Source organism: Diceros bicornis, chromosome 8 (assembly GCF_020826845.1).
Source record: "Diceros bicornis minor isolate mBicDic1 chromosome 8, mDicBic1.mat.cur, whole genome shotgun sequence".
Lineage (NCBI taxonomy): Eukaryota > Metazoa > Chordata > Mammalia > Perissodactyla > Rhinocerotidae > Diceros > Diceros bicornis.
Window position 1 is genome coordinate 7,940,174 of NC_080747.1, and position 17,647 is coordinate 7,957,820.

At 42.7% G+C, this 17,647-nt stretch overlaps 1 protein-coding gene across 1 annotated transcript in view; it reads right to left on the reverse strand.

Annotated features, from left to right (window-relative positions):
* The window catches only part of CLNK (cytokine dependent hematopoietic cell linker), an 80,148-nt gene that overhangs the window by 47,397 nt on the left and 15,104 nt on the right, over positions 1-17,647 (reverse strand). Inside the window, exons 4-7 of the mRNA XM_058547631.1 lie at positions 12,379-12,416; positions 8,441-8,585; positions 7,103-7,209; positions 1,500-1,545 (exon numbers count right to left, since the gene is read on the reverse strand). Of these exons, the coding sequence (XP_058403614.1) occupies positions 1,500-1,545; positions 7,103-7,209; positions 8,441-8,585; positions 12,379-12,416 (336 nt within the window). The remainder of the gene's footprint in view (positions 1-1,499; positions 1,546-7,102; positions 7,210-8,440; positions 8,586-12,378; positions 12,417-17,647) is intronic.

Genomic DNA, 17,647 nt, shown 5'->3' on the forward strand with positions numbered 1-17,647 from the left:
CTGAATCAAGTGCTGTGTACATCGAAGGTATTGCCATTTTTAAGGACTAAAGAGGCACAACATGAAATCTCCCCTATTTTGGGGGGGGCGGTTTAGGAGTGGAAGGAAGATAAAGATCTGTCAGGCTGTGCAGGATGGAGAAGAGAGATGGACTAGGGAACAGCATTGTTTCCCGTCTCTGCTAATGCAACTGAATTGAATAGTCATAAAAGCCCTGCCCACTTCACATTTTAATGGAGAGAAAAGTAAGACTCAGAAAGGTTAGGTGCCTTACTTAAGGCCACACAGCCTGGGAGTGGCAGAGCTTGGGTTTTGGCTACCCTCATTGCTCCTTCCACATGCTGCCTGTTATGGGTATCTTCTCTTTGCCCCCTAGGTCCATCCTTTACCTTCTTCACCCTGCTCCACTCTACTCTCCACCCTGGGGGACCAACCAGCCTTGACCACATATGGGCTGCCCTGCCTTCTGGTTTCTGGCTGGTTCGGCTGTTGGGAAGTCCCAGCAGGAGATGAGAGGGAGATCAGTCATGTATTCCCTTGGCTTCTCTGCTGTGAGGACCACTTGGGCTGGTGGTGTTCCTCTATCAATGGTCATTGCTCCTCTCAAGGTAGGGTGCTCCTTTTGGTTTTCCGTAACTATCACCTCATCCCTTTGGGCCTAGAGGTGGTGACAGCACCACTGCTGTTAGCCCCAGTTCCTGCACCATCCATTGTTCTTCCTTTACACCCCACACACCTAGTAAATAGTTCCTTAGTAAATAAAGTTCCTTAAATTATCCTAATTTGGGTGTGCTATCTGTTTCCTGTTAGGACTCTATTACACTTTCCTATTAAAGAAAATGTGATGTTAGTATTATGTTATAGAATATAGCATTAGATTCATGAAAGATGAATTTGATATGTTTCAATTATTGGGGAATGTAAATCATGTGGTTGTCATCTTTTCCCGTTGGACATTATAAGAGAAGATGGGGGCACAGGGGAAATGATGAGAGGAGCTATAATGTATACGATCCAATTAAATTTCTTTGGCTGTCTGCCATTTGTGCTTCCAGCACTACTGAAATTGATTATTTCCTTTTAGCTTCCTACCTGTATCTTCACCTCCAAATTGAATTGCTTTGCCTAAAGCTTTAAAAACTGTTTTCATATTAATTAATCAACATTTTAAAGTTAGATTTCTATCTTGTGATTTTACTGGGAGTATGCTTAGAGAAATAACTTAGCTATATATTTAATGCAATCTATGTTTCAAAACAATTCTTTTCTGAAATTGCACAACAGGGAACATGAGTTTTCACAATCAATTTCTTCATCAATAAGGTAAGGTGATAAAAAGGCATAAGATGTGTGGGAGCCTTTTCAAAATTAGTTATTTCATGAAGGATAATTTAATAGATCACCTTGATTAAGAAAATCCATAGCCACAAACAAAAATTCAAGAGGATCTTGAAAGCAAATAAATATACATATATTTCAAACTTTTGACTTGACTTTACCTTTAACATGTTGGCTTCTGATGTCCTTGTAGGTGGGTTTGTCCACCTGTAGAAGACAATGTGGCACCATTATCTCTCAATTGTGACTATGATACCATATAATGTCCTGCCACTCTGTACGGTTAGATTCCCAAGGATAAAGGCATGAGTTCCCATCATCATTCTTAGAGATGGTGATTTCTGTCATCATCATGTCAATGATTGGCTGTCAGTCAATATGTGTAAATATGTGTATTGCTGTGCCAGTGACGAGTATAGTGGCCTCAGGCGGTATTTGGCATAAAACACTTGGGTTTGAGATCCAATTCTGTCTCTTATTGCTGTAAAACTTTGGAAAGGTGTTTACCATATTATAAGCCTTAGATTTTTTATCTTTTTTTTTTTTTTTTTTGTGAGGAGATCAGCCCTCAGCTAACATCTGCCAATCCTCCTCTTTTTTTGCTGAGGAATACGGCCCTGGGCTAACATCGGTGCCTATCTTCCTCCACTTTATATGGGACGCCGCCACAGCATGGCTTACCAAGCAGTGCGTCGGTGCGCGCCCGGGATCCGAACCAGCGAACCCCGGGCCGCCGCAGCGGAGCGCGCGCACTTAACCGCTTGCGCCACCGGGCCGGCCCCTTTTTATCTTTTTAATAGAGAAAATACTTAGTCAATTCATGTCGTTGAGTTATCATGAAGATCAATATACATGATTAAGTACATGCAAGTGATCAAGCAGGCAGATCCGTGTGTGGCCTCAGGTGGATGCCTGTGTTGGGATTTCACCTCCATCACGTGTTGTATGAAAATGTGGCAAGTCACTTAACCTTCTGAGCCTCAGTTTCCTCACCTGTGAAATGGAGGTAACAAAAGTACTGATACCTCATAAGGGTGGGAGGATTACATGAGACACACAGTGTAGTGTGCCTAGAACAGGGTGTGGCACCAATCAAGTTTAATAATTGTTAGCTGTCATTTTTAATATTATTAAAGGCTTCGATGAACTATCAAGGGCTATATAATTGATAGACACGAGGGTGAAGAAGATGATGAAGACATCACAAAGATGCCCAATGCCTTTGAAAGCCTTCAAGCCTGAGTCAATATTGGAGTCTATGATGGTTAATTTATGTGTCAACTTGACAGGGCCACAGGGTGCCTGCATATTTTGTTAAACATTAATTCTGGATGTGTCTGTGAAGGTGTTTCCAGATGAGATTAGCATTTGAATCAGTAGACTGAGTAAGGCAGATTGCCCTCCCAATGTGGGTGGGCATCATCCAATGCATTGAGGGCCTGAATAGAATAAAAAGGCAGAGGAAAGGAGAATTCGATCTCTCTGCCTGACTGCTTGAGCTGGGACATTGGTCTTCTGCCCTCCACTGAGATTTATCTCATTGGCTCCCTTGGTTCTCAGGCCTTTGGACTCAGACTGGAACTTATTCTACTGGATCTCTAGCTTTCAAATGATAAATTGTGGGGCTGAGCCTCCACAATCACTATTTTATTTATATGTCTATGTCTCTATGTCTCTATCTATTTATCATCTCCTATGTTTCTAGAGAGCCCTGACTAACACAGGGTCTTAGTGTTACTCTTTATTGGCTCCAAGTTGAAGTGGCCAGGGTGGATGAGCGGGAGAGTCATCGAGCCTCCTGTTATCTCTTAGCTTCTGATGTTGACTGTCCACCTCTTTTTCTCTGCGGAACATTGAGCCACAGTATTTATGCCTGGAAAGGGCATGGCTCTGCTGCTGGTCAGTCTGGTCAAGAGTTGAGTGTGGTTCGGATTTTGTTGTTGCTATGACTTCCTTCATTGTTCCATCAGCTTTCAATTCCTCTAGGGTTACCCTGTGGAGGCTGGGGTGCTGGAGAGTTTTTTCAATGTTCTTGTTGCACTCTCAGTTTTCGGCCTTCTCTCTGTGTCTGCCCCACAAAGAGGGTCTCTCTCAATGCTCTTGCCCACCTCCCATTGCCAGCCTGGTCATGGAAGCAGGTGGGGTTCTCTGTTGTCTCTGTCTTAGGTGGGACCTAATATGTTTAGGGTCTTAGAGAAGGGGCTTCCTTAGTATTCCTGCTCTTTTTCCCTTTGGTGGCCAAATTACACTGGATCCATTTGGATCAAACTGGATCTTTTGCATGAGAGAGTTTCTTTGTACTACATCTCCCCCAGTGGTAGGTGCACTCTGATGGTATTAGTACAGAATCCTGGGCCCAGGAATACTTCCTTCCTATCTCCCAGGACTACTCCTATTTTCTATCAAATAAATATTTATTAATGCCTATTGTATACCTGCATCGATGCTAGATTACGAGGGAACAAAGAAGGGTAAGAGCTTGGATTCTAAAGGAGGACTTGGACATGCACACAGGTCTGAGTTTACAACATATTATAACACAAGTTTAACTATAACACAGGTTTCTCAACCTCAGCACCATTGAGAGTTGGGGCCCGATGATTCTTTGCTGTTGGGGGCTGCCCTGTGCACTACAGGATACTTGGCAGCATCCCTGTCCTCCGCCCACTACATGTCAGTAGCACTCCTCCAGTCCTGACAACCAAAAATGTCTCCAGACATTTCCAAATGTCCGCTAGGGGGCAAAATGGTCCTGATGAGAACCACTGATTACAGTGCAATGTATTATTGGTGTCACACTGCTTTGCATTGCTTCCTCCAGAAGGCTTCTTGAAAGCCTCTGGCTGGGCCAACTGATGCAGCGTGGTGCTCTTTAACCCGGTGCTCACCTCTATCTCAGCACTTCAAATTATATCCACATTGCCAATTTGGGCCACTGCCTCCTTCATTAGACTGTAGACACTGGCTCATTTTTTATCCCCATTGTTAAGCACAGTGCTTAATATACAGTGAGTGCTCAATAAATGGACATATGGGCTGTGGTTTAGTGGTTCAAGACGGTTGTAACCAACCTAAGGAGTCTGATAAGAACTGGCCTCTATAAGGGTTATTGAAGCTCCATTTCACAGATAGTTTAATTTCAACATAAATAATAACTAATAAGAGTTAACTCCTGAGACTGAGGTCATAATAAAAAATATAATCAGCTTACCATAAAAACTGTATTATTCAAACACTGATTATAAAAACAAAACTGCCTCTTTGTCTGAATCAAGGCCAAGCTCTTATTTAATTTTTCAAACAACTTCCCTCCAGGCCAAAATTGTGGCACGCCTCGTATATCCTTTTTCTCTCATGATTTCACTTAACTTCACAGGTTGGATTATAGTTCCACTTGCAAAGTGATCTAGCTAAAGGAAGAAATTTATTTTGTAGCAGGAGCTACAAAAATAATATGAAGAGAATGTAAGGAACAAGAATGGAGGCTTAAATTCTGTCAGAGTTGTTTTAAAAAATCAAATGAGAATTATGAGAAAGAAACTCTTCTCATGAAGGCTTACTTCCATGTAAAGGGGGATTATCAGTGATTTTTCAGGAAAGAAAAGCTTCACTTTTCAGGTCAGAATTCTCTACTCCTTTAAAACCAGAGCAGAACTTGTGTCTTCAGCCACTGGTCCAATCATGCTAAAATTCCTACAGAAAACTAAAATTCCCTGCATATTCTCTATGTTCCAGTGATGAGCGCCCTGAAATGTCCTCGTCCCTGTCAAATGGCCCCTGTGGGGCGGCCCCAGTTGCAGATCTCAGTGACAGTAGCAAACATTCACATGAGAACTTTGAAGGATAGACTGGAAAAGGGTTCCATTGAACAGAAGTCAAACTGGGCAAAGACTGGGCCTCTTTTCCTATTAAACAGCTATTTATGTTTCAAGATTCAGTTCAAATGACTGAGGGTTTATTTGTTTGGTCATTTTCATCCATTTAACTAATATCTATTGAGAACCTCTTACAGAAAGACACTGTGCTTTGTGCTGGGGCTAAAAAGGTCCCTGTCCTCTAGGAGATGTCATCTATTGACTGATCACTTTGTGCCAGGCCCCCTGCTCTGTATGTGTTATCATAACCGCTATGAGATTTTATAGCTAAGACAATAAAGGCTCAGAGAGAGTAAGTAACTGGCCCAAAGAGACAGAGCTCACAAACTTGGAGCTATTAAAATGGGGATTATAATGCTCATCTTGCAATGTTGTTTTAATGATTAAATGTCATTTATTCCTTCTCATCTCTACTCAGAAAGACCTACCTTGAATGCCCTTACCCTGCTTTAATTATTTTTTCAAAGCACATATCTATTATCTATTTATTATTTATTTATTTATTACCGACCTCCTCCCGCTAGTATATAAGTTTCATGAGAGCGGAGCCTTGGTTGTTTGCCGATGCATACCAGAGACCATAATTGTGTCTGGTCCATGGCAGGCACTCAACACATATTTCTTGACTGAATTTGTTGAGTGAATGATTGAAGTGTTCAGCTTGGTGCCTGTGTAAAGAGGAAGTGTTCAATATTTCATCCTCATCTTGCTCTCCCAATCTCTATTGGATGTGTTCTGTGTGAATGACATCACTTGGTAAAATTTGTAGTTTCCTTCTCTTTAATATTAACAGAGTCCCTCAATTTATCAAGTTAAATAGATAAACAATGTAACAGATAATGCAAGAGGAAGAACGTGTTATAAATATTCAAAAGCATGTTCACATTCACTAATAAATGTGGTACAAATTAAAAAAAAAGAACAGTGAAATCTTTTTTAAAAATATGATTAATAAAGTAATAGCCAGTTTTGGTGAGAGTTCTATGAGGTGGACATTCCCATATAGGGCTTCGGGAAGGGTAAATTGAAATGATCTTTCAGGAAAGAAATTTCACACTGTTTACCAACTCAATGGCTAAGTAAAATAATTAAAAATCCCATAATGGGGTATGATATAAAGACTACGCTTATTAAAGTTTGTTTATCACATGGGAAATCATTTTATAGCCAGAACTTAAAGTGAAAAGAAAAGAAAACCAGGTATATACTATACAACAAAGACTCCTTTGGATGAAATACATCTGCATAGAAAATATTGACACTATGACCAAAAACCCTGCAACCCCAGGGGTGATTAATTTGTATTTTATGCATTTCTGCATTAATAAAATGAAACATTAGCAAGTGTGATTAAAAATAAAATTCTATATGTGAGTTTAGAGCATTTGCATTTACAAGATATTTTCATAAGGTTATCTTTCATGGTCTCCAAACAGCCTTTTGAAGTCAGCATGGTAGGGATTTTTATTCCTGTTTTGTAGCTGAGGTTACAAAGAGGCTCAGAGGGCTTGTGTGACTTACTCAACACCATCCAGTTAGCTGTTGGCAACGTTGGGCCTAGAATACGGGCAAAATGATATATTATTATCCAAAAGATTTGAGTTCAAATTCTGATTCCGGAGAACGGGATGAACATCAGATGAGATGCATGTGAAAGTCGTTAGCCTGATACCTGGCTTACAGAAAATCTTCATCAAACGTTAGTTCTCCTTCCTTCTAGGTGCTTATTCCACAGGACTGTGATCCCACCAGTCATAGAACCACTCCCTGCACCTCCTTGGGCTTTACCTAACTAGATGCCTTGGGAATGCCAGATGGGGAAGCTCCTGGCTGCTAGGAAGTGCCCTACATTACACGCGTTTGGTTCACATGGTCAAGCCTTTACTCACTTCTTCCAGCCTCATCCGCATATTCCAGGTTTGCCCCTCCAGGGAGATAGATGTCTTGGCATCTAAGGAAAGAGGAGCGTCCGTCGCACCCTTGAAATAGCGTGTATCTATGAAAAGAGAAAAATTTAAAGTCATACCTTATGTGGACTCAGCATATTACTATTTACAAAATATTTGCACATCTAAAAACTCATTGAATCGTCACAATGTAGGTATGAGGCAAGCAATTCTACTTCCACTTAACAGATGAGGAGCCTGAGGCTCAAAGAGGAGAAATTACTCCTCTTGGTCCCTACACAAAAATGCCCAAGTCTGGACTTGAATATCCTTCATTTCCTCAACCACCTGGGAAATTCTACACATGCTTCAAGGCTTGGGCCTTGTCACGGCCTTTGAAAATCTTCCCATATCCCACCCACCCACACCCCACCCCTGGCTCTCCTTTCTGTATTACACACTTAACCTGTTCTATCACATTTATCTGTTGATCTGTCTGTTTCTGCCACTAGATTGTAACCTTCCTGAGAACATGGATTATGCGTTGTTCATCTTTCTGTCACTTGATCAATACTAACATGGGAACTGGCATGGAGTAGATACTCAGAAAATGCTTGTTGAGTGAATGAACAAAGGAATATCATCATTATTTCCAAGGTGATTCTCTCAGAGGACCTTCTACAGATTCATTTCGCTGGGTCAGGCCCTCAGAAATCACACAGCTTCCTGTTTTCCCTTATAGCAGTGTGCCACATCTAAGGTTCAGAGAATTGCTGCCCAATGTGCCCCAGTTAGAAAGAAGCAAACGTGGCTGTGAAATTAGGTCTCCCTGACTCTTAACAAGTTAGAATTTGCTTCCATGCCTAGTGCTACTCATCTGCTGGCCAACTGCAAAATGAATCAACCAAGTTAGAAAGTCTTCCTTTCACTCTAGGCCCCACTATGAGACCTCTGTCCAAATGTTTCCCATGTTGACCACCTTCCTGCCTGTCCACCCTCTGCCACACTCATCAGTTGTCCCTAGGACTCAGGAAGAACATCGTGATAATAACAACCAACAGTTCTAGAGCTCTGACTCTGTGCCAAGTGCTCTGGTGAGAACTCAGCATGCATCATATGTGTAATCTTCAAAAGAACTCTCTGGGGTAAGTTCTGTTACTATGAACCCTATTTTGAGATAGAGAAAATGATTTTTAGAGACTTGCTCAAAGTCGCACAGCTAGTAAGTCATGGAGGCAGGATTTTAACCTAGAGTTATTTAATTCAGAATCTGCAGCTTTAATTACTATGCAATATTGTGGTGTGGACATGCATTTTCATTTTTTAGGCCCCAAATGTTACCTGCATATTCAGATTCATTTATAGGTCTGGCTGGTAAAATTTTCATCGATTGCCATGCCTCTGCCACATGACTCTCAGGGTCTTCATAGTCATCATCATCCCCGTGGTCTTTTGCTCCATCCAAGACTTCAGCAAAGTTCCTTTCCTAAGCAGGAGGCAGCATTTGAGTGAGTCAAGGGAAGGTATAATGATGATAAAGATTACAGGCTACAGTGCTAGCTAGGGGGTGATATGGATTCTCTTAGCTGGGGGTTGAAGATTTAAGAATCTGGGGTCTGGGGCAGTTAAATTCTTGTGGTAGACAGAATTCTAAAGATATCCCCAAATACTCCCATCCTTGGTTATTGAATTAAATAATAATCTAAGTGCTGCTGTGAAGGGATATTGCAGATGTAATTAACATTACTAATTATCTGTCTTTAAAATAGGGAGATTATCCTGGACCCAACATAATTGCATGAGCTCTTAAAAGCAGAAAAGGGATCTATTTGCAGATGATATGATCTTGTATATAGAAAATCCCAAGGAACCACTAAAAAATTATTAGAATAAACGATTCAGCAAGGTGTTGGGATACATGAGAAATATAAGAATTTAAGTTGTATTTCTATATATTAGTAATAAGCTTCAGCTCTGAAAACTGGGAATGGCAGAGCTGGGTACGAGTCCACAATAGATGTAATTGTCATCACGGAAATTCTGGAATCTGCACCCATGCATCATGCTATGTTTAAGCAGGGACCCTGCTCTTGATGATCTCTCATACAGAAAGGTTCCTCATCCACCATACAGAGCTACCAAGAGATCCTTTTTCCTTCCTGGGTCTCAAAACGCTCACCTCTTCCCTGGTTTATAGAAATGGTTTTTGTCTTCTTTTAGGACAAAGAGAGAATCCAAGTGCCACCATGTAATTTAGTTAATAAGTGATGACATTTTGAAAGATCTAAGCAGAGTGTCATGTGATGCCAGGAGCTCAAAGGGAGGAGACAGAAACATCTCCAGATGAAAGGTGGAGGTTGCCCTGAAATGCTGACTCATTCTCCATCTGGTACTGTCTCCTTTGAACGCCAACCATGGGATACGGGTCGCTTCACTGTCGGGCTGGGAGGGGCTGACAATAGGAGAAGGCTGTGAAACATACATACTGGGAAAATCTTTAACGTCTTAAAGTTTCTGCTAGTTTTCAAATGGCCATGGCTATGAATAACAGGTCCAGTTACAAGAGATTTTCATGCACATTCCCCAACTGACTGCTCCTGTAATAACAATGACTATTAAAGAAAGTCAGAGATAAAGGAAGGCCGCCAATCATGAGTTCCTCTCCTCCTCTTCAAGTCCCGCAGACATTTGTTAAGTATTCATATATGCTAGGTGCTTTGTGTACTTCATTTCGTTGTATAAGCAGAAAAGTCTATGACGTGATTTGATTATAGTGGAGGGACCTGGAATTAGACAGGCTTGAGTTTAAATTCTAGCTCTGCATTATTCTAGTTCTCTGATGTATTTGGGCAAGTTGCTAACTAGCCCCAAGCCTCTAAGTGTATGACTTTTTCTATCATCACTCCATCAAAATGGTTTGGTAAAGGTGAAGACTAGTCACATGACAAGTCCAATTTCTGGGTAAGCAATAGCTCAGGGGGACTCACCAGCCCCTATCTGGAAGGCCATTTGGGCTCCACTTTGGCTCAAAGCAACTCTGCTCATTTGAAGCAAGGGTACAGAATGCAATTTAGTAAGTCTGTGTTCTCCATGGGACAGCATGAAGAAGGAGGGCGGCCTCCTGAAGACAATGGTTTTGACTTGCAATGTGATAGCCGTTGATTCCCACCCAAAAGCTCCCCTTGGAAAGCAAGGCTTGAGTCTTACACGAACTGAGGAATCAGCAAGTTATGAAGGGCAAGTTTATCAAATTCAAGGAGTTCAGGTACAAGGGGCCAGGGACCAACACAGTGACCCAGGAGCAGGAACAGGGTAGAAGGGGAGAGGTTGGGGACCCAAAGGAAAAAAGTTAAGTCACTGAACACAAAGTTGGAGTAGGGCCATTTGCATGGTTGTATTGCTGTATTGCCCCCAGCAACTGGGCATTAGAGCCATGAAGCCCCGCCTCCTTTATCTGTCTCAGGAGGTAAGCAGGGCTCGGACTGTGAGTTCTTAGTTGGGAAAGCAGGTGAGATTGGCCTTCTTGGAGGCAGTGTGGATCGAGGATGGAGTCACTCATCCTAGATCTAAATTGTGGGTCCACTTTATGACCTTGGGGAGGTTACTTAACCTCCCTGACTCAGATGCTCCATCTGTAAATTGGAGATATCTAAACCTACCTTATTTGGTTGTAGTCAGAGATTAATTGAGCAAAATGTATATAAGGGTTCTACTTAGGCATCTGCCCATGACAGGTGCTCAGGGCATGTTAGATCCCCTCCCTCTAACTGATGATGCGGAGTATTAGCAGAACCAAGTGCCTAGGGCACAGCAAACCTGCTGGAAAGTGAAATCCAGGGGGTTTCACAATCTGCCTGGCAAAGAGGGGAATGTGATCAGGCTATTCTCCTCCAGAACTACACACAGAAGTGAGTTTGAGCTGGAGCAGGGGCTTGGGACTCCTTGGGGATTTGACAGATGGACATTTATTGTAAGGCCCTCATTTATATACTCTTATGGCAACCACCAAGACTCCCCCCAGCGCAGCCTCTCTGGGAAAGTCTTGGGCCTGCTGGAAGAACTGGGGACGGGACAGAGCCCATCTTCCATCCAGTCGCCTTGCTAGACTTCCCAGGGGCGGGGCACAGAGGGGGCCCAAGAGGAACAGCAGCCACCACCCCAGCTCAGAGGAGAATCCACACCAGGTCCTGAGAATCTTGCCCCCAGGACTGAAGATAAATATTTGGTTTATTTCTTTCTAGAAAGAGAAAGAGACAGAGTTTTGTTTTAAATACAATGAGTTACATCTGTTTCTCTCTTAGCCTATGTGTTATCTATCTACTATCAATCTCAGGGGTTCTTAAGTAAAAGCCCAGTATTGTCTACCCATAAACTTCCTAATTTATAAAATATTTTGTGATTGATTGTGTGTGCGTGTATCCTGGGGTGAGGATCCATAACTTTAACTTGATTCTTAGAGAAGTGTTTCAAACAGTAAAGAACTAATGATTTCACAGGCAGATTCTATCTATCTATCTATCTATCTATCTATCTATCTATCTATCTATCTATCATCTATCTATGGCTAATCCATCTATCATCTAGAGATATGTTAGTTAAAGCTTTAAATTATATATATGTAATTTAACAATAAAATTATTTACAATATTAGATATTTGAGCTTATGTCATAAATTTTAAATTTCCTTTAGTCATTAAAATTCTTTGTAAATATTATTAATGGCTTCATAATAAGAATATATCATAATATATTCAACTATTTTTCTATCATTGAATATTTAGCATGATTCCAGTGTGTTGCCATTTAAAATATATTGTTATAAAATACAAATGGGTGTATAATCCAAAACTTTAGATTAGTTCCTTAGTTTAAATTCCCAACCATAGTATTATCGGGCCAAAGAAAATGGACATTTTTATATTGCTTAGTTAATATTATGAGATGGATTTCCAGAAAGTTTGTTCCAATTTAAAATTTCACCACGAGTGTTAGGAAGTGCTTTTTTCATCACACACTTGCCAGCACCACGTGTTGGTATTTTCACCTTATTCAATCTAGACAATGGCCATGTGAGTTAATTTTTATCTCCGTTTTATAGCTGAGGAATTGGAATGCAGTTTTATACTCAAGAATTGAAATGCAGTTTTCTCTGCCAGGAAATTATGCCATTTGGAAAAGGTTTTCTTTTTTTTTTTTAGTTCACCAAGTACCTTGAAGAAAGCCACTTACTTTGTAAATATCAAAGACCGACAAATAGGTAAGGAGAGCAGCTGACTTACGTAACCGAGAAGAGGCTCATGAATAGTCCGGTACTGGCCTGCCAACAAAAATAGACCAAAGTGTTATCGCAAAACATTGAAAAGACTGGGCCATTGTTTTTCTCCAGAAATCTTATGCTCATTTCAATTAATTTTTCCTGACTGTAATTGCTCAAAATGAAGTAACTAGCTCCATACTTCTCATTCTATCTGCTGCTCTTACAAAATAGGGCAATAGAAAAAGAGGAAAGAAAATCAAATTCAAACTAAGGAGGCTCGCTCTTTCTACACAGGTTAACATTCTCACTCAAAGAGAAATGTAATGTTAGAAGATTCCCCCCCCCACATCAATTGCACCCAAAATCATGACTCAGCAGCATCTCAGCCAAAGAAGAGGTCTATTTTCCGCTTTCCCTATCTTCCTTATGGCACACATGTTGCATTTGCAGTCATCTGTCCGTAAATTTGTGTCCTGGAACAGATTGTAAGTATTTTGAGAGCAGGGGATATATCTATTCTTCCATCTATCCCTAGCTCTAGGCACAAGGCCCAATGGTGAGCAAATGGGTTCTTGATAGGCGCTGGTTGAATGAATATTGTTCAGCTGAGGGTTCTCAACACTCAACTCCCTCATTTGGGCTTGTTTTATGAAAGACTGCCTGAAGGTCGTCTAGTACACTCAGTGTTCTACGTTTTAAATTTTACCCTCAGATGATGCAAAACCACCAAAGAACTGCTCACATGGTCTGCAGGGTTTTTGCTTCTTCAGAGACTTAATTCTCCTAAATTGGATTATAGTTTCATGCTGTTAGTCTGCATTGGAACATTATAAGTAGAAAATGTTCTTATCACATTCTCTCTCTTTTTTTTTAATTAATATTTAGTTTTTCTTTATTTTTTTTGATTATTTTTTTTATGTGTGTGAGGAAGATCAGTCCTGAGCTAACATCCGTGCTAATCCTCCTCTTTTTGCTGAGGAAGACTGGCTCTGAGCTAACATCTATTGCCAATCCTCCTCCTTTATTTTTGTTCCCCCAAAGCCCCAGTAGATAGTTGTATGTCGTAGTTTCACATCCTTCTAGTTGCTGTATGTGGGACGCGGCCTCAGCATGGCCGGAGAAGCGGTGCGTCAGTGCGTGCCCGGGATCCGAACCCAGGACACCAGTAGCGGAGCGCACACACTTAACAGCTAAGCCACGGGGCCGGCCCATCACATTCTCTTTATTAGCACATATGTGAGAATTTTCTAGCAGGTTTCAAGACCAGAAGCTGCGTGCTTCTTAGCAATTGGTTTGTTTTGATTTAATGAAAAACACCAATCCTATAAGAGATCATATTTCCCTTCCTTCTTTGGCTGCTAAGAACCTCAGGGCAAATTTCTAGCCCGTGCCCGGGTAGCGTAGAGGACCATGGTATGATGATTCTACATCTTGGTCCGGCTCATCATGTTCTCAAACTTTCGTCCTTTCACCCTGAATTCTCATACCAAAATATGAAATAAAGAGCTGTGAATTTGTGTCAGCGTGCCCAAGTCTTTTGTAGAGTGTAATGTGTAAATTTATGCAAGTTTGGCTCAGTGGAAACACACCTCTCTGGAATTTGCCTGGGACCATTGCGTGGGGAGATGTTAACTAGCCAAAGCTAATCTCCTTGAGATGATGAGCCAGCAGGAGCAGAATCCTGTGTGCACCTGCCACTAGTCCCAGCCCAACTTGATAGTTAACACTACCCTGGGGGCACTAATGACACCTTCCTGTCCCAGCACAATTACACCCCTTCTGAGATCCCCGGTAGAGAAACTCGCAGGTTTCCCTGCCTTTCAGAATAGCAATTTGTACTCTCTCATGAATTGAGTTGAATTAATGAGGTCACCCATTACAGACCAGCTGGCCCGGACGGAGCAAATGATCACAGAATTATTGGGGATCTGCTCTGGCCCTTCTGATCTCCGAAAGCAGCTAATTCAAGATTCAATATAATTTCATTTTAGGAGATGGGCCTCATCTAACGTGGTCATTTTACCGACATCCCCGTGGAGAGCTGTGAGGTCTCTTCTTATACCACAGGCCAGCATTGCAGCCTGAGACTCTGCTGGATCCCCAGATATGCCTCATGCCACTTCTAGGTCTTCGTGCTGATTCCACCAGGCGTCCCCGCCTCTTCCTCCATCCCCCAGCCCTATTTCGCTTTTCAAAATGCTCAGTGTCCTTTGAGATCCTCCTGGGGCTTTCCCCTCTGACCACTCCAGGCCGCTTTAATATCACCGAATTGTTAGAGCGCCCATTTTCTGTCTCGCTCATCACGACACAAATAAAAATAGGCAGCATCTGATGACTTCTTTATTGTGTACATACACTGCCCACATTTAGGGAAGATGTCTATCTCTCTCTTTTCTCTCTATCTCCCACAGTACCTATCTGAGTTATTAACTTGCAGAGTTTTGGAAATGTAATTTTAAAAGCATAGTTTTAAAACTGTATATCAGTTCACATCACTCATGGCCCATGAAATACCATCGAGATTCCCCTTTGTGGTCCCCAGAGCCCAGCACAACCCAGCTCATGCCCCCTCTCTAATCTCATCTCTTTATCGTTTCCTCCTCACCTCTGAACTCTGGCCACATCTGTCTCTTTTCAAGTCTCTCCTACTTCAGAGACTTTGCATGCACTGTCCCTCAGTCCAGAACGTTCTTTCCTCAGCTCTGCCCATGGCTGGATCCTTTTCATCCATCAAATCGTATCTTAAATGTCATCTTCCTGGGTGACCATCCCTGACCACCAATGTCAGGTAAACATTAAGAAGCACACCTCCAGTCCTTACTACCTCAAGTGCCTGGCATGGCAGTGAGAATGCTCTGTGCTCACCAAACCCCATTTCCTCTTCCTGTAGGCACTCAGCTGGCTTACATTTCCCAGCATTCCTTACACTAGGCGGCCAAGGCATGGCGCTACAGCTGCTGGGACGAGGTGGGGGTGATGGACTCCATCCACTCCAGGCCAGCCCGCTTGACCCTCCATGCTCTCATTCTTACATCAGTGGCTGGCCAGAGACAGAGGACCCCAAGACCCCCAGGGATAGTGGAAGCCACTAGGTAAAAGGAGAGTGAATCCCAAATGAGTGTTTGGTAAAAGACCTCCTTCAGTCCACATTGGATTGTGATGTGGGCAAGAAATAGACCTCTATTTTATTAAACTAGTAACATTTGTAGCTCACGCATTTTCAGTGTTAGCCATCCCTGATTAATACACCCTTTTTAGTTTCTCCATAGCATGTAGGAACAAAGCAAGCCAATAAATATGTTATTTAGTTACAGACTGTGGTGCCTGCCTCTCCCAAGGCAGGGGTGAAATTTCAGGCTCTTTTTCACTCCTGTAACCCAGTGCATGTTAAGTGCACAATAAATGAATAGTTGGCTGTGAAATCTAGTGAGGGGCAGGGTGGAAACACCCCAGAACCGGGAACCAACAGCGGAACTTCAGTAGAACCTGATCCCCTCCCTTGCTGAGTGAATTTGAGCTTGATGATTCCTCTTGCTGGGCCCCTGATCCCCACCAAATTGGCACCCCTAAACGCTTCCAGATCTTTGAGTCTTCCTGGAACTGAGTGATGGGTTGGCTTCTCAGAGAGAGCCATTTTCTAGAAAGATGGAAGACGCTGCTTGTAGATTTTCACCCCACCATCCTGAAAGAGTTATGCCCGTGTTGTTTCTGTGGAGGGTCATTCATCACCCTCTGAGAGCAGACAGCTCCAGAGAACAACCGGCTTCTGCGTGCCCCTCAAGGAAATGTCTTTTTACAAGAGACAACATTCCCTTGAAAGTTATTTTTAAGAGGGAAGTGAAGATGAATATGTATCACGTGAAGCTCAGGGGGTTTCCTGACTGTCAGAAAGCAGCTACTCCAGCTTTGGTCATCAAATTGGACACCTCTTCTCATGCCCACAGAGGTATGACAAAGGCACATGGCCAATGCTGTCAAATTAAGGTCCCCTGACCATTTGCATCTTGGGTGCTTAAAAAAAAAAGAAAGAAAGCAAAACCTGGACCCCAGCACAAACCAGTTACTTTTTACACAAGCTCCTGTGGTGCTATCTGTTCACACTGAAGTCTCAGAACCACTGACTTAGGAGCTCTGGCTCCCCTCCCATAGGAGATGGGCCATGTGAGTCAGATAAAGTTAGACAGAGAGACTCTCAGACTATTTTCCCTTGTAAACACTTCTGTCAACTAAGCCCCTGCAGGCTCAAAGCTGGTGCCTCGTCTACATCCCCCTTTAGTACCTTTACAGGGATAGTGTAGCTGGCCGAGCCCCCAGGTGCTGTTGTCCTGGGATAGTCACATCCAAAGGAAATCACAGGCTGAAACAATTCCCAACAGGTTGTATGAAGAGAATATGCTTATCTGGTGTGAGAAGAGAAGTAAAAGCAGGAAGCCTGCAGGGTCTTAGAACTTTCTATTTCATTAGGAAGTGAAGTCGGTTAGCAGGCCTTTCAGATGATTACATTCCCAAGCCAGACAGGTTCCCCAGGCAAAACCAGTTTCTCTTTTCATTTCAGTCACAAGGTTTCGGAGGGACTGGGAGGAGGAGAGAGGTATGGTGAGGGTGAGGGTTGGCTCCAACTCCAGAGGCCGCCAGCTGGACTGATAAATATCTGGCAAAAAGCAAGAGGCCAGCAGATCCCAACTAACCCGGCACTAAGTACTCTCCAGCAGAGACAGCTGTGCATCTCCCCATATCCGTTTTCCCTTTCTTCTTGGTACTAGAACCCCTCATGGTTAGCTTGGTGCATGGCCACCTTGAGTGAGCACTTACTGCACATCCTAATCTTCCTTGCAGCTACACGCGGCCATCAGTCCAAGTTCTGGTGGATGGAAGAGGTGGAAAGTCAGTTCACAATTTCCAGGAAACATTCTAAAGAGAAATTGTTGCGCCCTCTTCTTTTTCTTCCCTTCCTCCCTCGTGCTGCCTGGAGCACAGCTAGCGCTATTTTAGGCAACGAGTTTGAGGCAAGGGAGGGAGCGAGACAGGAGGAGCAGGATCTCTGAAGACTTGGAGGGGCCGAGCTGCCAAACAGCCCTGGGCCGCCACCCCCGGACTTGCTTACATCAGGAGAAAGTAAACACCTGTCATGTTTCAGCCCCCGTGATTTCTTTTCCCAAGTGTCTTTCAGCCTTTAATGTTTTATCTCCTTGTGGGGGTCTGCTTTGGAGTTCATCAATAACGTAGCAGAGCCTCTGATCCAACGCGTGAACACCTATTTCATGGAAGCTGAATGCGAAGTTCTAGGTTCA